General features: G+C 45.3%; 1 protein-coding gene across 1 annotated transcript; it reads right to left on the bottom strand.

Moving 5' to 3' along the window:
* Positions 1 to 205: 205 nt before the first annotated feature.
* On the bottom strand, positions 206 to 21,114 carry THSD1 (thrombospondin type 1 domain containing 1; the record flags this gene model as incomplete). The annotated part of the gene is made up of 4 exons (XM_084267678.1): positions 206 to 1,581; positions 5,818 to 5,976; positions 14,107 to 15,072; positions 21,057 to 21,114. 4 exons carry the CDS (start codon positions 21,112 to 21,114, stop codon positions 206 to 208), a joined length of 2,559 nt encoding a protein of 852 aa, XP_084123804.1.
* Positions 21,115 to 22,781: the final 1,667 nt, after the last annotated feature.

The raw sequence follows: 22,781 nt of genomic DNA, 5'->3' as shown, positions 1-22,781 counted from the left end.
GCAATTTACACACACACATACCAAAAATAATTATATGGAAGCATTTTCCAGTGATCAGGAAGGAAATGTGTCAGACTTGGGGCATTATTCCCTCCTGCCCCGCGTGGAGGGAATGTGATTCCCACTGCTCCTTCCACCAGAAGCCAACAGACCCCCTCAGATGCTCTCCCATGCACGCCCATCTTGCAGGGCTGCAGAGAGTCACTCAGATCACCAGCTTCTCAACACTTAAAGTACTTGTTTCATCCTCTTCATTTGAGCCAAAATACCCAGGGAGGTCAATCATCTGCTGCTCTGCCTCTGTTAAGCCAAAAGTAGTATTGTCATAAAAGGCAAACTCAGGGTCCAAGGGGAAGCTCTGGCACTTGTCCTTTCGGTACTGGGCAGGGCTTACACTCAGACCTCTCTGGGAATTATCTTTGACAGCCGAGCCTGTTTCCTTCCGCCACGTGCCTCTGGGGTTAGGTGAAGGGCCCCTCTTGCTTCGGTTGGGCTCAGCTTTATCAGCTGCCTTGTCCTGACCAGCAGGCTGGCGGTCAGTGACCAGATCCAGCTTCTTCACCGGGGGACCTGCCCTGTGATGGCACTTTGCACCGTGGCCCTGCAGTTCACACCCTGGCACAGCGCTGTGGGGCTGCTCCAGCTTCTCACAAGTTGGATTAGCATTTCGTGATTTTGGCCGTGTCCTGTCCTCCAAACCCTGGTCCCACGTCCTGGTCCTGGAGTTGTAGAGAGGAGTCTGTCGGGGGGTGAGGGTGGACATGCTTCTCTCTCTGAAAGGCCTGGCCTTTTTGGTTTCATGGAAACTGGCTGTTCTTCTAAACTGTGGGTTTCTGTGACTGCCCCTCTCAGGCAAGTCTCCTCTGTTCTCCTGGTGCTTGAAATGAGCTCTTCTTACCAAGGTTTGGGTCGGGCTCATTGCAGGATTGGCCTGCGAGAATGGTAAATCCAGGCGAGGGTGAGAGCTCTCCCCAGGGAATTTGGGCTGGATGGATGGCTGGTCCAGAAACGGAGATTTGATCCTGAATTTGTTCGCCACTGCCTCCTCTTGGTTTTCCCCACTCAGGGGAAGCATCGTGGTGGCACCAACAACTGTGTCCGTGAGGGGATTCTGAGAGACGTGGTACACCTTGGTGGTCTCAGTCAGGCCTTTCTTCTTCATCTCCTTCAGCTGCTGCTGTGCGAGGCGGTAGCTGAAAATCGGAGGGATTATTTTTTGGGCGTTAGGCTGAAAGTTCTCACTTCCAGAGGCATCGTCTTCCTGGGCAAACTGGAGGCTTCGCCTGTAAGTCAGAGGTATGTTAACAGGGGCATCCCCTACTTCAGCAAAGCTGTCCCGCTGCTTGTTGCCTTGGCAGATGTTCTCCTCGTCGGAGTTTTTCCGGAAGCCAGGGGAATGGACGGAGTTCCGGCGGACGGCGGTGCTGCACTTCTGAGCTCTGCAGAGCTTCCTCCAGAGAGTGATCAGAACGGTGGCAAAGATGATGAACAAGCATAAGGAGATACCTGTGATGGTGACTATATTATTTGCTTTCTGGTCCTCTCCTGGCTGGGCAGAAGGCGGGACGGAAGGCTTGACAGCTGTAACAAAGAGCATGCACATCTGTCAGAGCTACGCTGTCATCAGCCCTTTGGTATTTTAGGATCAAAACTATACTGCTAAGGAAAAATAACCAATTAATACAATACAGGAAGCTCAGTGCCATGGTTGTAGATGACTTGCTACAGATCCCTTCAAACTGGAAGGAACAGATCTACTTTCTTTAAACCAAGGCCTCCTTGGACCTTTTAAATGTAATCGTAACTTTTGTCTGTTCTGCCATTTCTATAAGGTGCTTCTAAATACATGTAAAACAGGGTAACAGCATTTGCTCTCCTTTATGAAGATCCCCTGGTGAAAAGTGCCATAAAAGGGGTAAAAATAACCCATCCCATGCTGGTACTTCAGGTGTCACTTTATGATTATTTTTAGGACAGCTTAACTGGGTGTGAGAATTGCAGCGAGTTTGAAGGGAAGAGAGGCAGCACTAGCAGGGTAAGTTTTTCTAAGCAGCCCTTTGACGGTGCTTCTTCCACTGCTGCCTGGTGTTGCAGCCCCAGCAGATGAAACTCTCCCCCTCCACAGCAAACTTCCAACTAAGGGCACCGCTCTGGTGTCTCTGCCAGTCTAGTACTGACACTCTTCTGCTGTGGAGATGGGCCTTCAAACAGGAAAGAACACTCTGCAAACCCTTACTCACTGAGAGGGTGGTCGATCATTGGAACAGGCTCCCTGAGGAAGTGGTCACAGCACCAAACCTGCCGGAGTTCAAGGAGCATCTGGACAAGGCTCTTAGTGATATGGTTTAGTTTGAGGTTGTCCCGCAAGGAGAAAGGAGTTGAACTAAATGATCCTTATGGGTCCCTTCTAACTTGATACATTCCATGATTCTAACCTGCAATGTGAACATCTCTGAGCTTTCCACTGCCCCATTTAAATGTCTCACCTGCCCACTGCACCACACTACTGGCAGCTGAGCCCTGAGCAGAATACAGCATGTCTGAAAGTGGATGAATTGGTCCAGCAGATAATTTTAGTGTGTTTTAGCACTCCTCAATTTCTTGTGGCCAAACACCAGCACTGTAAGGCCATAAATATGCCGTTGGAGGACAAGGCTGCTCAGCTGCAGCTGAGAAGAGCTGGCCATGAAGCTGTGAGCTCAAACTGAACCACTTCACAACTCTGCCCCCGTGCCTAGTTTTATCCAGAACCTTCATCAGCCTTCCATCAGAGTGACAGCTACTTTGCTAAAGCTTGACAGGCGCTCCTGCCTGCACCACAGTGACTATCCAGCCATCAGGAATGAGCCTGCAGAACAAGAAGAAGTGGCCACAGTGTACTTCCATAATCCAGAAAACCACTCATTCAACAGCGAGCTGGTAGCACAGCTGTGTGCAGGATGCACAAATGCACTGACAAACACAGACTAGAAGGCCTCAGGCTGCTACAGTAACAGATGTGAAGGGGGCTAGGTGGGCAGGAAACCCATTTTTTTTTACTCAGGGCTACCTGACAGCCCCAAGACTTCTGAAAAATTAAGGATTAAGCTTCATCTCTAGGTCATTCTGAGAGGTCAACATCAGCATAAAGAACAAGGCCACTGCCTGCTGAATCTTTTATGGAGAATCCCTAAGATGCACTCAGCCCATGTCTGGAGAATAGGGCACTGCTGCTTTGGGGGCCTGAGTCAGGGAGTGAACACGCTGACCTCGGGGGAGAAGGCAGGACCAGCAATTACAGTCCCATCACAGCAGAGCAATTCATTCATTGCTCACCAGTTATTTCCTGAAGACTCTGCTTTCTCTCTGTAATGCACACTGTGCTGTATTATTTAGAGGAGAAAGCTAGCAGTTAGCAAACAGTGAGGTTCAAAACAGGACTTAGTCACTTCAGTTTGCTTCTTTCCATCTCATCTACTGCTGCCCCTAGCCTGTGAGCTGGTTTCACTTACTCAGCCATTTGCTCCATCTGCTGGACTAATGGCTGCACACGTAGTTATGCTGGAAAAAAGTTTTCCTGCTCCAGAAAAGTGAGGACAGTTGTGGGGTGGGAAAGGCAACACTCCCAGTCTGAAATCAGGCAGCAGATGGACACTGTATCCATCACAGTGCTTAGACACTTCTTGAACAACCTAAGAGTCAATGAGATGAAATCATGTAGGTGATTCAGTGAAGTCTGCTGCCTGACACAGGAGCAGGAGGATTAGAGACCATGTGCAAGAGAGAAGAGAGGTAATTCCTCCAGGTAATCCCACAGCAATAGGTGCAGACGCAGGCCTCCTGGTCATACGTGTTTTCTGTATGCCAACTCTCTTTATTAACCCTGAGACCTCCCTGGAAGCTTCTCTGAACCATCAGGCAGTATCTCCACTGCATGGCCATGTGCACTGCATATTCACGGGACAGCTGACCTCTCTAGAAACCAGCGTATGCCTTACACAGTTGCACACCTGTATGGAAAGAGTGGCACCTCTGAGAAGCACCTGACAGGCCTGTCACTTCTATGTATGTGAAGCCAGGTGCACACCCAAATCAGGTGTCCAGCACACGCTCCACACGCGTGGATCCCCACACCGGGGAGCTCTGTGTACCGGGACTGCTCGCTCAGCTCCACAGGAGTGGGGTGAAACTGGGAGACAAGGAGCCAAGTCAAGCACTGTGCTTGTGGAAATACCTTTCCAGCAGGTAACAGAAAACATGGTATAGTACAGCTCAGCATCAACTTTATGAACACACCAAGCACCCCACTGCATTTTGCTGGTGGTATCACTGCCCACAGCAGCCTGAGAGTTTGGCATAGAGAAGACAACTAGTCCTAGAGCAGGACATTAGTTTTAAGCTCTAAACATCTGACTTGTTCTTCTCTGCTTACACTCAGAGATCTACAAAATAAGCAGACCCACAGGGCCAGCATCTTCCAGTCATTGCCAACATCAGACACCTTAACAACAAACTGGTAAAGCATTTCTAGTGCTGCGCAAACAGTGATAAAGTGCAACACCTGGCTTGATGTAACGTCATTTTTACTGTTTTCCCTTCACCCAAACTTTTGTTCAATACCATCTGATTTCTCACAGTGCCCCACAATACATTTCAGTCCTGCCTGTGTACTTCTAAGGCATTCATTCAACAAACACCCTGAAGCTGGTTCAAGCCAACACCTCCAGCAAAAAAAGGAATCCTGCCCTCTTCCTGCTCCAGCTACTGAAAACATAATGGCAACAGAGGGTAAGAGTGTAGCACTGAAGTGGCCATGTGACAAACAACTTCCCCACAACCCCAAACTGTCCATTTTTTAACTGGCTCCATTCCAGTTGTCCACACTCCACTTTTGCCAGCACAAGGAAGTGTGTGGAAGCAGCCAAAGCACCAGTAAGGCATTGCTCACTTGGTAACGGCTTAAATTATCCATTAATACAGCCTGTTCAATTACACCTTGAGAACCTACAGTTCCTGTGCACCTTTCCTTCCCCATCCCTGCTCGCTGTGGCACCTGTGGAACATGAAGGCATTGGAGTTTGTGGATCAGCCAGTTTCTGAGTAGATGGACCTCTGGGGTTCCTTGGTATCAGTCCCCTCCTTTTCAGCAGGGGGTTTGCAAGGAGCAAAAGTTTTGCATGGACTGAGCACCATCACCTTGTTAAAAGGGACCACTTCTCCCGCCCCTCACGCTGGCTGCAAGCACCCTATTATGGTGCTGGCACAGCCTCATCCATGTGGCTGTAGTGACCCTCTCTCACCTTACAGGAGACTCAAGTTTCTTGTATCTTCACCCATTTGCTGCTCACAATCAGTGACCAACCTGCCCTGTCACCTGCAAGCTGGAGCAGGGGGAAATCTGGCACTGTCACCTCAAAAAACTCTCTGAATGAGACCCTGACATCAGTCCCAACCTCTTTTAATAGGTTTTCACTTTTTCATACGTTTCCTCTGCCTGGAGTCTATGACCTTTGGTACTGAGCATGTTCTGCTAGCCCAAGATCTGTTCCCCTGGAGACCTCCCACACCCCTGGGCAATCCTGGAGATTTTAAACCCCTTCCATGGCACTCAGAGCATGCAGAAATCTTAGGGCTCTACCTCCACCTGTTCCACAAACACGTCAGCTCCTGTCCTACTCCATCACAGGAATGTGACACCCCACCCCCCCCCCCCAAATCAGTATGACCGAGAGATCAGGCAGTTCCACTTCACAAAGCCCATGTAATAACAGGCCCTTTGCTTCCTCCAGGGCAGACACACGACCACAGGGGAGAGGAGAGGAGAGCAGAGCTACATACACAGACACTCCTCCAGCGAGCACAAGGAAGTCTCCCTCGGTGATCCCGCGCAGCCTGGTTTAGCTGGCAAGGAGCTGAGGCATTCTCGGAAGCGCTCCCGGACGCCGTCCCCACAGGTGACGCTGCAAGGGCTCCAGGGCTGCCACGGGCTCCACGTTTCTGCAAACACACAAGCTCACAGCAATGAGGAACACATCTGCTCCCTGACCTTCAAAGACACAGGCACCTGTCTTCTTTTACTTAAAAAGCGTCGACAATAAACAACCAAACAAGGCAAACAGCAGCAGCAGAAGAGCAAGCAGCATCCAGGGACCTGCTCCTGTTCCCATCAGAGTCCAGGGCAAAGTTCCCACTTTTTTTTTGTCTCCTTTTTCCACTCCAGTGCGTCTCAGCGACACCGCAGTCAGTTAACTGATGCTGGGCTGGACCTTCCTGGAACAATGGCAAATGGAAATGAATCCACAAATCTTTGGAATTGCTTCATAATTTATATATTAATCCAATTCCTGCCTGTCAAATACTGCTTTTACAGCAAGATAACTTCATTGACTTAAGTGCAGTTACTGCTGATTTATATGATTGTGAGAGGAGGATAAGCCTATGAGGCCTAATGAAACGGCAATATTGGTTTCTCTCTTTATTATCTTCTCAGCACACAGACGTGTTATTGAATCATTCATTTGACAGCTTACAGGTCCCTATTGCTTTATTGCTTATGGTTAGGCAATTAACTCAAGATGAAATTTTGCAGGTTCATTTATTTATTTTAAGTGGAGGGAGGCTGTGGTTCTAATGCTACCTCAAATATTATAATTTTTTAACATGTAATGAAATCCCTCTTTTGCTTATACAACATCCTCATCCAGCGTTCAAGCCTCAAACCTTGCAGCAACAAGAACCCAGAGAGAAAAAGGGACTGTTCCTGCCTGTATCTGACAGCCGTGACACTGAAGCAGGACCACAACTTTAAGTTCCAAACCAGTGCACGAGTCCTGGTGCAGGTACCCCAGAAACCCTCCTCAGCGACCCTGAAATATGCCAGAAAGAAAAACAATAGACCACTTACTCTATTTTATTGCTCACAGATAAAGTGGAAGATCAACTAAATCACAAAATGTAGATTAGATGTACAAAAGTTTGCTTTTTAAAATTATTTATGGTGTTGCTACTGCCAACACAGGTCACAGTCTTTAATTTTCTTACAGTTGCTCTGCTGCTAGCATGCCACTGAGCTCCTGATCAGTGAACAAGTTATGATGTTAGAAGACTAGACAGCGTTGCACGACTGGAAATGGTTATATTATTTCATGTTACCTTGGTTGCTGCATTGTTCAGAGTGTGTTATTATTTTTAAATGTCTCAAACAAAAATAAATAACGACTTTGGGCCCTGTCCTACAAATTTTTGTGAGCAGGCCAGCAGGAACAACGTCACTGTGAGCAGCACAGCACAGCCAGCGGGGCTGCTCTCCGGCGTGCAGGTACGCACCCGCGTTGCAGGATGTGGCCCAGAGGTTTGGGGTGTGACACTTGTGCTGTCAGCCAAGGCTGCAAAGTGAGTGTGGGCACAAACAGACACCTTTCTGCATGCCTAGAGCAGAGCAGAGATGGGCCTGGTGAGACACCTCCGCGGTGCTGCGGTTTTAAGCCCACACACCACCAAGTGACCTCCCAGCTATTCGCCACTGACTCCACCACAACACTGAGATATCCACAATCCCAGTCTGTCTTTCACTTTGTGCACGTCTCTCTTTTCACCCCTCTGTCCCTGTCTCTGGAAAGCTGCTACAGCAGGGGAGAGGAGCCCAGAGGCAAGCTGAGCTTGGAGGAAGCACCCCTCTTCCAGTCTGCAGCCCCACCAGTTCCCAGTAAAGCGTTAAACTGAGCAAGACAGGATAGTGTGTGGTGTTGGTAGGAAAGGGATGCAGACGATACCAAGGAGCAGGGAACTGAGGAAGTTTGTTGGGTAAGTAATCCTTCAAAGGTACAGGCCTGGACAGTTGTAAAAGAACATCAGCTTCAGCTAGTGAAGAGAGCTACTAGTGAGGGCAGCAATTAAAAATGGCTGTCATCAATAGTCAGTTGAGGGCTCGCTGGTCCCTCCTCCAAAAGACTTCATGGTTATCACAGTATTTGAGGATCTCACAATACTTTTGCTTTTATGAGTATCATGAAAGACTCCAGCAGCACCCCTCATCACTGGCAGAGGGAGGTAGGCTAGCTCGAGAAGCACCCCACTCCTCATAGACTACTTTATCTGAGCAGCTTGGCAAAGTCCCTGCCAAAATTTCCAGAGTGTGAGGTAGCTCATTGCCTTCTCTCCACATTCCCTGCTCGTTTAAACTTCTGTTAATTACAGTCACATATAGAGCCAGACCCAGAAAGGTTCTGGTTGCCTCCAGTGCTAACACTGGTGATATTGGAGGGCGTTTGGCATCCTCCACATTGATGCCTGTGGGCTTACATGTACAAGAACATTTAGGATGAGTAATCTTCTAACTTTGACGTCAAACCTGTGATGTGCCTGTTGCTCCAGGGCACTTTTCACTGACTGCAACTTCAGCTGAGGGCACTGAGTTCCTTAGCAAAAACACTTGGCATCCATAGCTTTGGGATGTGCCTTAAGCAGCAGATGAGTGGGAAATGCTCCAGCTCCCATGAAAGATGGGAGATTTAAACTCTTGCAACTTGCTCTGCAACCTCCTGCAATTACCAGAATGTAGAAGAAAATGAAGCATAGTTTATTCTCCCCCAAGGAAATGAAATGATTAACCTCCATTTAAAGAGATCCAAAGTGCCAGGGGGAAAACCAGAAGGTATGCACTGCAAACTAGCTCTAATAAGTGTGAATTTTTTCACATACAATTGAGGAATCAATTATCAACGTGAAGACATCTAACTGATGAGTTAGTTTGAAATAGCTGACAGTTGGCAGATCAGCCAACATGAAAGATAAATGCAATTAACTGTGTTAATTCTTGCTCTGCATAAAAATCTCCCCTCCAATTCTTGTGTTCATAAGACTTTGAGCATGCAGTGCTATCCAATAATGCCATCAGGGAGGGATGCTCAGCATCATCTTTCCAGCCTGATGCACATGATGGTCCTAAGCATGTCAACAAGACCAGTGATGGGGGACAAAATCACTAATTAGTTACAGGCTCATGTAAGTGCCCACAGTGGCCTGGGGAACTGCAGGGTGTCTGTGAAAGACAAGATCAGTTTTTACATCCTGAAACTGGGTATTGTACATTGCACCAATGTTTGGATAAACCCTGGGAAAACACCCTTCTCACCCATTCCGTATTTCTCTATTTCCATGGAAAAAAAAGCCCGGGTGCACTGAAATGCTGGCATGCTCCAACAGGTTTCCAATTTGGACAACGAAAGGACAAGGATCCCTTTAAAGGAAGAAAACCTAGACTCTGCCTGGGCAAATTCCAGCCTCTTCCCCACAAACCAGCATCTTTAAGAACTGCAGAGGCACAGCCTAAAAATGTTTTTTCAGAAGCAAAGAGCTATCTCACTGAGTGAGTCCCCAACACCTGATTTCTTCCTAAAATACTGGGGGTGTGAAGAGGACACAGGAGAAGCAGCTGGGGCACAAAGCAGTCCTGGCACACCTGGATCCCCTGCATCTGCCTGTTTCCAAATACATGCAAGTCAGGTACAGATTCAGACAGCAGAGATAACTGGTTGCCAGATCTTCATACAGACAGGCAGGTCTGATTCATACAGTCTTACTCAGGGAGTTGTATATCCCTGACTGACCCCTGGATACTCCACTCATTCCTTTCTTACTGACCTCTTTTCTCTTCAGAAGGTCTTCCCTTACCTTCCTCTTTCCCTTTGCAGGCAACAGCTGCACTTCTTATGCCTGGTAGCTTTTATTTTTGGGGCAGTTAGCAAAAATCAAATGCACAAAATTAATCTCTGCTGCCGGCAAGTGCAAGAGACTTCACGGGGACTCACACCAAAGTTGAAACTGGTCTCTGGAGTGTTTAACTAAGAACTGCAAAAGAAAGTTAATTAACACCAGAAATATGAAGAAAATATGCTCATTTCTATGCTGTAGCATTACTGATTAATTTTATCCGTCTCATCCCACATGTTTCAAGTGGGATACAGGCTAGGACATGGAACATCCTCCTAAGGAATGCAGAAGTCTCACTTAAACCCCAGATGAGCAAAGCACAGGATAAAGCATTGAGAATGAGCCTGCAATGCGTCTGTTGCTGGGTAAGATGATCTAACAGAGTTTCCTACCTCAGACATTCAAATAATCCCATCAAACACAGGGAAAAAATTAACTGCATGATGCTTTCTAAGTCACCAGTGTGAAACAGTTAACACCCCACTGAGATGAATGAAGTGACTCACATCTTGCTGTTATTTTTTCACAAGTTCTCCAGCTGGAGTCTACAGAAAGCTGCACAAGTGCTGGCTCACACTTAATAAGCATATTCCTCACCTTTAATAGATATATTTACAGTCTTAGATAACATAAACTTGATGGCCCAGGCTGGAAGATCTGCTGTCCTAGCCCACTGAGGACCACCAGGAGCCTTCTCTGTCCTACTCCAGACACAAGCCAGATTCCTGTTCAACAGCCTGGACTAAACCTGTCTGGGATGGGGAGTAAAGAGCAGGATTGATGAAGGGTCAGGAATATAACCAATATCCCATCTATGGAAAACAGGTGCTGCAAAATAATCTTCTATTATCTCATATTCTGTGGCTTGGATGAAGGCAATTTTAATGATTTAGGAGTTTTGATCTTCTGCAAGATGTTATCTCTGCTTCGTAATAACAGAGCACATGCTAAATGAAGTAAGAACTGAGTGACAGATTCTATATGCAATTGTCAACAGAAAACCATCACCAAGTGGGAATGCATTTGGAGAGATTCCAAAGAGATGAGAGCACAGCTCAGTGCTGTACAGTGTTTGCCTAGCTGACACGAAAATAAATATAAAACCATTACTGAGAAAATATGTCACTCCTGTGATGACATAAATAGGTAGTGCAGCTGTATGGGCAATGTAGGTTACTTGCTAAGTTAGGGTAACTCGAGCAGAGTAGATTGTGTATCAGCAAAATGTGAAATGTAGGGAGGAGGAATACAAATTGTACCTGCAGGATGGTATATTACGAAAGGTCATAGAGAAAAACACCTCACGAGTTTACAGAGTAAAAGTTACAGCAAAAATTAGCTAATGCTATTGGCAGAGCGACAGCAAGGAGCTGCTCAAGGGGCACTGGTGAGGAGGACGTCAGAACACAGCACCCAGAGCTGGTAACCCTGTCATCAAATAAAAGGATCATTTAAAAAAAAAAAAAAAAGGAGCCAAAAAGAGCCAGAAAGTTAATAAAATACTAAAGAAAATGCCTTCCAACTAAAGACTTAAATCTTTTCATTTTATTAAAAAGAATACTGAAATTATCTGGAAGGACTTGAGATGAGCTGGATGTGCAAATGCCTCTGTGGGGGGAAGACAATGGATAAGAAATAGCTGTCTCTTCTGGCAGACAGCAGCAGAAGTCACTAGAGGATGAAGGTAGATGAGCTTTAGTTGTGAAGCACAGAGAGTTTCCCTTTAAAAAAAAAAAAAAATCAGAGCAGAGTATTGAGAGAAATTACCAGAAGGGTGTCTGTTTTGTGGCACCTTCCACAAAATTCTGGGTAACTCTCTGGAGGATAAGTGCCAGATGAGTGCAAAGACTAGTTGTGGGACTCAACAATAAGGTAACTGGATGACGAGCACTGACCCATGCCAGGAGCCCAGACTAGGGGATTTATCACCTCTCTTTGCCTTGAGGCATGGGAGTTCAGGAAGCCCAAAGCAGAAAATGAGTGACTTGTGGGGAGGCACTGGGTGTGCAGCAGCCACACATTTTACATGAACAGCTATCAGGGATCCAGGTCTATGCACAGTGCCCTGCAGCCGTGGGAGACACACTCCAGACCCCAGGAGAGGGCATTCCAAAACAGCCAGGAGGCGGATGGCCATGGAAGGCAGCACCAGTTCGCCCTGCCTGTCATGGCCTCAGTTGGAAGCACCCCTCCCAGAACACCTTGCTCCTTTCCATTGCTGCCTGGGGGCTTTGAAGTCTCACAGATGCGGGCACAGAGTCAGATGTGCTGCAGCCTAATTAATTTCAGGCTGAGGTTTTATTTACGGCGACATGGCACGGCTTCGCTTTCATCGGCTCTGCAGATTTGACACTTCTAACTTGGCAGCTAGTGACTTAACTCTGTTCTTCACAGGCACAGCCTGATTCTTTCGACTGCAGTTGTAAGGATGGTGCTACCAGGGAACCCAAGGAAACAAAGCAGATTGCCAGGAGTCATTGCTTAAGGTGGATCTCATCAACTAAAACAGTCAAATACTGGGCACAGAAACATATCTATTGTCGTATCCTAGGTATTCATCTCTCAGGGCAATTAGCTAGATTACATCAGGGTAACGTACCACCCAAGCACAGAGAAAGAATTCTCTCTTCCTTTTTCCCTAAGAATTATTCACCATTAAGAAAATAATGTGCTTTCAATTTTAGATAGACGTTCTTATGCCAAAGGAAGAGAGAGAGTGCCAACAGAGAATGCAGATGGGAAGTTAAGATAAAGAGAACTGAGTTTGGCATATGGTGAAAACAGAGGTCATTTTTAGTACAGTGTTAGAATTTAGGAAATAGTACAAAGACAGACCACGTGACACTGGGAACCTAATTAAGGTAGGTTGTGTCTGAACTGCGTGAGCTGTGTGCTATGGAGCGTGTCCTGCACTCCCTGTCTCCTGATGACCTCTTCTGATATAAAGTGCCTATCACTGCATTGATAAACATTCTTTGGGACCACTCTGAGGGCACAGGTAAGAACAGGAGACAGCCTGTCAGCACCTCATGCCCATGAAGCACAATGACCCTTTTTTGGCTCAAGTTCCTGCACTTCCTTTTCAGGGAGACCAGGGTTGGGGAGGAGTAGAAAATATTGTACATCTCAAACCTTTCAACTTAAAACTCTTTGAAATGTCTGTATGTATGTGAAAGACTAATTCATTACGTATGGACAGAAGCCTGCTCCAAATGAGCACATGTACTTTTCCATTCCAGGGTGTAGGCAGCACAGCCTAACCCAACCCCAATCCCCTTGTGCACTACAGCACATGCCGTCCACAAATGAGGGATGAGAAGGACATATGGCTCATCTGCTTGCTGTGTCATACTATCAGGATTTGTAGACTCTGCCAAACCATAGACTGCCACCTCTGAAGCTGCATCTGCATAAGATGCATGGATATAAATAGAATGTATAGATATTCCTTAAAAAGGGCTGAGGACTGGGCTCAGACCCTGTCTTGTGATCACAACTGTGATCACTCCTTAACATGATCAGTCATACTCCTGGATATGTTTCTGGTTGTGTCCAACCAGCACTCTCCCAGATCATGCCTGGTCATGGCCCAAACTACTATATGGACCATAGACTGACCCTAGCTGTCCATTTGTATGATTCTAATCTTTTCCAGGATTACACCAATGTGACCCATGACCTGTCAGGTGGCCTCAAGGAACAGAAAATGCACCCTGGTCTGTTTTAAAAGCAGCAGAGACATGTCTTGAAAGGCTGCTTGAAAAACCTGCAAGCTGTCCAAGTGAAATGACAGTGTCTTCTATGGCCAAGTTCTGATTCATCTCACCAAAATTTGTGTATCTAACAGGTAGGATTCTAAACTCCTACAGCAAATGGGCTAGAGAAAGAGACACACAGGTGATGATTCAGCCCATCTACCTTCTATACCCATGAATCACCTCTGTGAGATGCGTCTCTTGACTAAAAAATTTAGACAACTACTTAACTTTGGACCCTTGGCTTTTAGACACTTGGAAGGTAGGTAAGACTCACCTTACTGTTAGTGTTGCCAGTGGGCCAGATCTACTGCAGTAGCTTCTTACCTCACTGCAAGGGCCAAGTTTCAGTTTAACATGGACTAGACAGATACATCATTCAGAATGCCCCAAATGGTTTTGGTTGGTAGTTAGTGTTAACTTAGTGCAATTTTAAGTTACCTCAGTGGCATTTTTTACCAAATGTCTTTGTGTATGCCTCTGCATAAAAGTCTGCTCTGTCTTGGTTCCCATCCGCATATGAAATTATTTTGTCTGGCATAGGTGACCCAAGAAGTAGCTATTCAGCAGGGGACACCACAATCAAACCTATTTATCATTACCCATGTTGGGTGGGAAGCATGCTGATTTTGGCTAAAAGAGGACAAACATCAGTACGAACCCATATTCCTCTGGATCGTCATACACTCCTTGACTCTTGTTGGGAAATGGCTCCGGTTCGAGAAATTAAAGAGGTCAAAGCAGTATTTGTTCTTCCCCACATCAAACAAAGTGCAGTTAAATTCTGTCCTGTTGTCTCCAGGGTGAAGGGTGTTTTCATACAGCCAGTTTGTTCTTTGACTGGGATGCTTGAGAGCCTCTTTATAGACGACAACTTTTCCGCTGACTGAAGTGCATGGTGGTGAGACTATGAAGACCTGAACCAAAGTTTTGCATGTTGCTTCTGGTGCCACAACCAGTCTGTATCCAAATTTGTGGAGGAGATCTATAGGTCCTGTGGAAGCAATGATGGCATGTGTTTCTAATGATCTCAGTAACACAGTGATGTATGTTTCTTGACCAACAGGTGGACAATCAAACTCTATCCACTGGGACCTGGACAACAGGATTCCTTTGCTAGTTCTAATGCCCAGAGTCTCATCAGAGCTTACTCTTCCGAATTCATAAAGGGTGCTGGTGAATATTACATCCAGTGAAGCCACTGTCTCATTCATGGGACACAACTGCTCATTTGTAAAAAGTCCAACCCGAAGGGAGCTCCCAAGCACCTCTGAACTCTTGTTCAAATCAATGTGAAATACAGGCCATTCCACGTGGAGGGTGGACATGCTGCTTCTGCTCCGCTGGGCAGCACTGCCATTATCGCTTGGAGAGACCATTCTGAACAAGAAATCCCCAGCACTCTTGAAATGGAAACACTCAAACTCTACCATCCCCTGGGACTGATTTGCTGGAAGCTGTTTTCTTGCAATGATCTCATTGGTGTTGGCATCCAGCAATAGGATGGACAGATGCTGTGCTGTCACATTACCACCACTGTAGTACTGATACTCCACCGATACTGTGCCATTGCTGAAGGCTACATGACCTGGGCGCTCCAACAGGAGATACTCCGCTTCGCCGAGAACTGAAAGGAAACCAGTTTCACAGTATTAGAACCTAAAAGACAACTGATTGGTTATCTATCTTATGGAAGAAAACAGAGTTATAAAGCAGGCATTTAAGAAGTGGTTCTCAAACTTTTAGAAGTGAAACAGTTCACACACACACAAGAGTCCCAGCTATAGCAATTAAAGCTCAGTACCTCTCGTTTGCAAAGGGACATGGTTTGGAGCAGCTTAAAGTTCACTGTAACAACATGTACAGGAAGGTTAGAAAGGTGGTTTAAAAGAAAACCCAACAAACCACCAAAAAACCTAACCCAGAAAAGATTCAGAGAAAGCTTATTTTATGAGGATAGATTCTCAAACTTCTCAACTTTTTTCTCTTACTGATAAAGTCCACAGTGGCCAGCTGTTGTTCCACTCACTTCAGCTATAATTCACAAAAAAAAAAAAGACAGTAGTTTCTTAATACAGAAACATGAGCAATGTCCCTCAAATTAAATAAAATAGGAAGTCTGCATGATGCTTTTTGAAGCCTCTTCTCTTGCTCTGTCTTATGAATCTTTCATTCTGCTCATTTGCATCACAGAGACACTTGACTGAAAGAGCCGAAAATAACAGTGATGGTGACTGCAGCGTTTCTTCTTGTCTCGGATGTGGTGCAACATGTCTAAATGACATCATTTCATTATACATGGCACAGTCTTTTCAAATCCACTTCTTGCAGGACCATGTTTGTGCAAGTTACCAAATTATCCTGAGACATGCTGTAACTAGTGGGGATAGATGATATCTAAAGCAATGGATTGGGAGGATCGCGTTTCCGTTCTCGGCTCAGCCAGCTTTTCTGCACTGCTTGAAACTTAAGGATTTCAGGCACTGAAAGGTTATCTGACAAATGGGAACTGCATACATCAATTCCAGATATAGCATGTGCTGTGAGACATCTTTATTTAATTAATTGTCTGGGAAAGGGCTTCTGAGTCTGGATGGAAGGTGCTACAGAAGTGTAAAGCTTCAGTTAAAGCAATCCTTTCATAAGTAGTATCAACTAACAATACCTTGACTTGTTAAATCTGTTACATATGTCTTAAGACTACCTCAAAGAAAGCTTTGCTGGAAAAACACTGCAACTGCCAAGGCAAGCACTCAGCCGTCAGGAGCAGCAGGACTCATCTCACATAGTATTAGATGCCTACCACTCCAAGCTTCAACTTGAGTTAGTCACCTTGGGTTCACTTTCCTGTCAGCAGGGAAAATTTTCAGGAAGAAATTCATCTGACTGGCTATAGACATTTACATCAGGGTGAGGTGCAGTGTACACTGAAGAGCCTATTACTCTCCACCAGCTATAACACATCCTTAAAATAACCAGCCCCAACCATGTCCATAAAGTCCACATGAAGGTGGCACACACAGCCTTGCACACATAAATCATGCATATACTCTTACATACATGTACTATAACTCAGTCTTTCATTTGCATTTCCACAAGACACTACTTCATCTGGCAGATGGATGGTGCTTGTTACCAGAGGGCTTTTTTGTTCTCATTCTTCCATGGGTGGTCCCATGTATTATTGACTGCATACACGATTCAAAATCTATCCATATAACACAGAATTATTCATTTTCCCTTTGGACTCTTCCATTGTGCTCTTATCATAGTATATTAGTGCCTTACAAATATTAATGAGTTTATTCTTCCAATATTCCAAATGAGAGGATATCACTATTCTTGTTTAGTGTGTTAGGAACCAAGGTACAGGCACGGAGGCGAAAACTATCAAGTGTCAGCTAACTGTGGATGCCCTAAGAAACTCAGTGCCTGATTTCAAATACAATGGTCCTTGAGACATCCAAAGCAGGATCCCATGGATCCCAGCTGTGGTGAGCATATAGCACCTCAACTCAGGCATTTAGTGAGCAGGAGACAGACCCTGAATGCCTGTGAAAAATGGCTATGAGTTGTTCAGCAACACATTGTCCTCTTCAGGTTTTGGTTCTGTCATCTGTGGCTGCCCAAACTTTACAGTCCTGTTCCTTTCATCACCTACTGCCAGTATCTCTTGGGTACATCCTATAACTCTGTTACTGGTACCAAGGTTCCCCAAACTCCTGTTCTTGTCTCTTTGCCTCATGGATCTTCTAGCATCTCTTGTTCCTTTGGCCTGCAATTAACTCCAGCAAGTTCCCACCTCTCTTGCTCACTGCTAGCATGACAGCAGAGAGCACAGGACAAAAAACTAGTGCCAGATACTGCAGATGTGGGGGAACTCTGCTGCCCTGGGCTGGACCACACACACAGCCCCTCTTGCGTGGGGCTGGCAAGAGGAGTCAGCAGGAGTAGAGCCATGCTTGACCCTTCAAAAAAACTTCACTAACTCATCTGCAGAGACTTAGATCTGGATTAAGTCTAAGCAGATCTTCATAGCAGAAAGTATGTCCCAGGCCACAGAGAGCACTAACAGTTTCTAGAGCTGTGTTACAGCTTCTTAGTCAAATAGTTCTGAGTTGCTGGTTTTTGTTTCTTTGAACACGGGCAAAGTGATGTGTTCCTCTGCAAAGGAACTGGCTGGATTCAGCTTAACTGAAACATTACATGGGGGAAAAAAAAGAGATCAGACCATGGCAAAAATCCAGCGTGAAAAATTTCAGCTTCATGCTCTAAATTTACATCAAAAACATTGAAGTGATAGTAATAAAAAGCATCGATGTTTGTATTTACTGCTCTACTGTCCTTACTCTGCTTTACACCCATCTTGCATTATTTTTTGTTTGGAATGGCTCAGATGAGAAGAATTAATACCACTGTGTATGTGTGTGGGAGGACTGGAGAGAGGCCAGGGGACTGCCACGTACCTCCCACCAACCCTAAAGTGGATCACTTGGGAAGTGAGGAAAGCGAGCGTTACTGGAGCAGGCTGTTGCAGCACTGCAGAGCACTGGCTAGTGCACCCCAATTCACAGTATCCCTTCCCCCCCATCTTTGGTTAATAACAGAAGAACTTTGCAACTCTTGGACAACCCACATAGCGGTTTTCCCACAATGTTCCAAAAGGCACCAGTCAGAAGCATCCAGTTCCCACTGCAAGCTCCTTCAGCTGCCCTACTGTGCGTGCATGAGTGCACCACATGCCAAAACTTGGTAACTTGGTCCCAGTTGTTTAGACAGCCACTCAGGGGCTGCTTTCAAAGCATTTGTATATTTTTGGTTGCCATTACAATGGTCTCCCAGTGAATGGAGCCTGGCTGTGGCGTCAGCAACCCGCCGGAGAAGTCTTTGCAAGAACTCATGCTTAGGAAGATCAAAAGGAAAACCCTTGGTTTTGCTGAGAAGCAAGAAGAATTATTTCAGGGTCCTATTCTGATATTTATTTTTAATTGTGTTTAGGCCAACTTGGGCTGTGCTTGTCAGCCACCAGTAGCACAGAGCTAAGAACAAACACATTAGAAATAAGATAAGAAAGGAGAATACTGTTTTGCTGTGTGTTAGTGGGGTTTTTAACATTACAGGAATTTTCCAGAGCATACTGGATCATTTAAAAAGTAGTCTTGGTCTGAAAAAGAGAAGTGCATGAGTGAAATAACTATGTAAAAACGATGCACACATGTGATACTCAGAAGATGTGCCTATGCAGAACTGTTTGGAAGTAATTTTCTAATTATGGACTACCCTTTAAATGGAAATAAGGCAAAATAAAATACATCTAAAGTTTCCAGCAGAAATTTAGCTCTTTAACTGCACCGTGTGTTAACTGCTGCGCAACGCTTTATAAAGTTCAGGAATAATAGCTTTTACCTCTGAGTCAGCTAGTTGTGAATGCCTACAGGACTGGCTCACCAAGAATCTGTGGATATTGCAATCACACACCTCACTACTTGTGTTCACTGTGTTCCCCACTCAGCACAGTGTTCCTAACTTGGCCAGTTAACTCTGTCGTATTAAAAGAAGAAATGGTACTAAAAGCATAGGTGAGTGTCTCCACTTCTACTGGAATTAAGTTCATCTAAAAGATGGCAAGTTTAGGTTATTTACACCTTCTAGTGATCCCTTGCTCTACAGTAGAGATGGAGCAAGCACAGAGGCATGAGTAGCTGAGCATACTTAGTATCACATTTTTCTCACTTGCACAAGGAGAGAGCAAACTGCATAGATTTTTGGTCCATTTCCCTCCTTTGTAAGAAATACTCAGCCATTTGGTGTGTGAACTACCTGTTACCACAGCTCATTCCACTAAACAACCATTTTTCCATTTACTTCCATGCTGTAGACATTTCAGCAGCGCATGGCTTAATCCTTTAGCATGGTTTCGCAACGTACTGCAGCTGTCAGAACACCTGCTTTTAAGTTAGGAATGTAATTTTTAAAAACATCTGTAGTATTTAGGAATTAAAAGTCTCATTTTCAAAATTTCTAATTCACTGTACAATAAGGAATGAACTCCCTTTGCAAACATACCTCCTACATAGTACCTCCTCAGAAAAGGGTAAGCACCATGCGTAGGATGCCCCTCAGCTTGGAGACATCTTACAGTTGTCTAACTTGAATTTAGATACCTAATCACAGAAACACAGGCTGGTTTGGGTTGGAAGGGACCTCAAAGATCATCTAGTTCCAACCCCCTGCCATGGGCAGGGACACCCTCCACTAGATTAGGTTGCCCAAAGACCCATCCAACCTGGTCTTAAATACTTCCAGGGAAGGGGCAGTCACAACCTCTCTGGGAAACCTGTTCCAGTGCCTCACTACCCTCATAGTGAAGAATTTCTTCCTAATGCCTAATCTAAACCTACCCTCTTTCAGCTTGAAGCCATTACCCCTTTTCCTATCTGCACTCCCTGGTAAACAGTCTCTCACTTTCCTGTAGGACCCCTTTATGTATTGGTAGGCCATAATTAGGTCTCCCTGGAGCCTTCTCTTCTCCAGACTGAACAATCCCAACTCTCACAGCCTGTCTTCATAGGAGAGCTCCTCCAGCCCCCTGATCATCTTTGTGTCCCTCCTCTGGACTCATTCCAACAGTTCCATGTTTTTCTTGTACTGGGGCCCCCCAGAGCTGGATGGAGTACTCCAGGTAGGGTCTCATGAGAGCAGAGTAGAGGGGCAGAATCACCATGCTGTTCTCGATGCAGCCCAGGACTCAGTTGGCCCTCTGCACACTGCTGGCTCATGTTGAGCTTGCTATCGATCAGCACCCTCAAGTCCTTCTCCTCAGGGCTGCTCTCAATCCATTCTCCTCGGCAGCTGATGGTGAGAAGAAGGTGCTTTTTCATTCCACACATCTCAGGCCACAGATGGGATGGAGCTGCTTGCAATATGTGCTGATTTGTGCATGGACTACTCGAACAAGACTGACTGCCTCTGACAAGCTGCCTAATTTTACATGACTAAAATTGCATGAGTACAAATACCCTCCTTTGGCTTATTATGTGGTCAGAGGAAAGAACACCTCTGTTTTTCTCAGAAGTTCTCTAAGTGGCAGCTTAGGTGCGTCAGAGTAGGGCCCACTCATTCACAGGAGGTTGCCTGTACTGTAGATACATCGTAATCCACCGTAAATTCCTCTCGTAGTTAATGGAGCGAAACAGGTGGACACAGGGTGCAGGTCTGCCCACCCCGGTATGGGTATCTGAAACAGATCTATCTTGCATGGTGTTCATCAAACATTATGAAATACCAGTCTTACAAGAGAGCAGCGTTCCAGTTACTGCTTCTGACACAGCCAGTCCCTCAGTGGTGCCCACGGAAATCTGTTCATTTATCTTGTTTATTTCTCTGAACAAAATTTACAGCAGGAGAGGTTCCTGCCACTCTGATCTACAGGGGCAGCTTGTACGAACAGCATTTTCCACCTAATATTATGTAAGATCTGGACTAGATTCTGTGCATATCAGTGGTAGCTTCTGTGGCATCCAATTTCCACAGATCACCTGGAAACAGCACCATCCAAAACCACCATGCGAATACACATCTCATTTTTCCCTTGATAGCTCTAATACTCACCGTAGTCACAGAGCACTACTAACAATAGATTTGAAAAATCCTTCAGCATCTGTTTCATTCTGGCCAGTGAGATCCCAGGTCCTTTTACTCCTCATGTCCTTCTCCAGCTACAAAGTGCAGGCACTTTTTTTCCAAGAACACCTGAAAGTTAAGAAATTACAGCTGTAGTGACTTTGCTTGATAAAATACAAGAAGAATGACACCCCAAGTAAAAAAAATAATGCCCCACACTATTAAGCAACACTTTTCTCCCATTTACTTAACAATTACTATTACTATATCAATGGATCTGAATAAACACAGCTACAATTTACTGTACAGTAAGTTTTCCCACCAGAAGTGCTGGCTCCTGAGCCAGAACAAGGACAACAATTTACCTTTGCACTGCAGCAAGTGCTGCTGTCTGTGCCTTCTGTTAAGACTCATAATCATGAAATAATAAGTACTTTATACAAAATGTAACTCAGCACATATTGATATGAGAGATTACAGCTATGAATATGCTTCACAGTTCATATCATTTACCGTCAACTGCTTCCAAGCATGAAAGAGACTCCATAGGAAACTCCCATTCTGGTCCTCAATTGGCCTGTGTTATTCAGATCTAGTAATATATTCAGCTACCTTACCAGATTTAGAAAAGATCTGTAACTGCCTTTTATGTCACTCAGACTGATCAGATGGAGAAGGTGCTAACTTCCACCTTTTCCTCAACCATTTCAGTATACATTCTTTGCAGCCTTAGTTAAGCCAACAAAAAACCCTGAATTCCTTTTGGCAAGTTTCACTGTTTTGTGTCTATGTACATTAAACTAGTCTTTATGAGTCTCATACCAATTACATAAACCTGGCTGGAAGCACGATAGCACCAAAAACAACAGTTTGCTTCAGAAACAGAAGTAGGGGAGAATCAAAAAAGGGAAGATTGACCTCAAGAGAACCATTCTCCAAATACAAGAATTGTTCTTTTGTATTGCACAGGAGCGCTGGCAAGTCAGTCTTACTGTGCTCGCCGTCACGCAAACACGCAAGAAAGCTCCTGTTCCATGAAGTTTACAACCTAATTTTATGAGAGAAGTCTGGCACCAGAGCAGGCAGAAGCTAGGAGCGAACAAGAGCATGAAGGACCCAGGTGAAAGCAAAGATCAGGTATGTCTGTAGGAATCACAGATGAGATATTTCAACAATTACACTGCTAGACTTGTTGAACCAAGAGACAGCAGACGTGTTATTTGAAAGCTTTTTAAACTGTTCTGTGCCAAGTGGCTGGAGAGAATAATTTCTAAGAAAAGACTAACTGCATGGCTTTGCTCAGTAAAAGCCTATTACAATAATAGCTGTACATATCTGAAGGGAATAATCATCATCTGGCCCACGAACTTGACAAGGCTCCAGAAAGAATTAGATAGGGACAGTGATACCATTACCTCCCCAATTCCACTTGGTACGCTGTAAATTACAGGAAAGACAAAGCTCATGCCTCGAGACAGGGTGGGCTGTTAGCAGAGCATGATGGAGAGCCAGCTTGCTCCCCGGGCAGCCGCTCCCCAATTGCCCCTGGCTGCTAGCAGCAGGCACAGCATCGTGTTGGGGGCGTCAATTCTTTTCATGTATCATTATGGATCATTAATCGGTTAATCGAAAGGAAGGATCAAAGCAATCCAAGAAGGAAAAAAGCATGTTTCATTTAAAAAAAAAAAGTAATTGTGATAGATGCCTTGGCCT

The sequence above is a fragment of the Gallinula chloropus genome, assembly GCF_964237585.1.
Source record: "Gallinula chloropus genome assembly, chromosome: 1".
Classification (NCBI taxonomy): domain Eukaryota; kingdom Metazoa; phylum Chordata; class Aves; order Gruiformes; family Rallidae; genus Gallinula; species Gallinula chloropus.
This window is presented reverse-complemented; position numbering and strand designations above follow the sequence as displayed.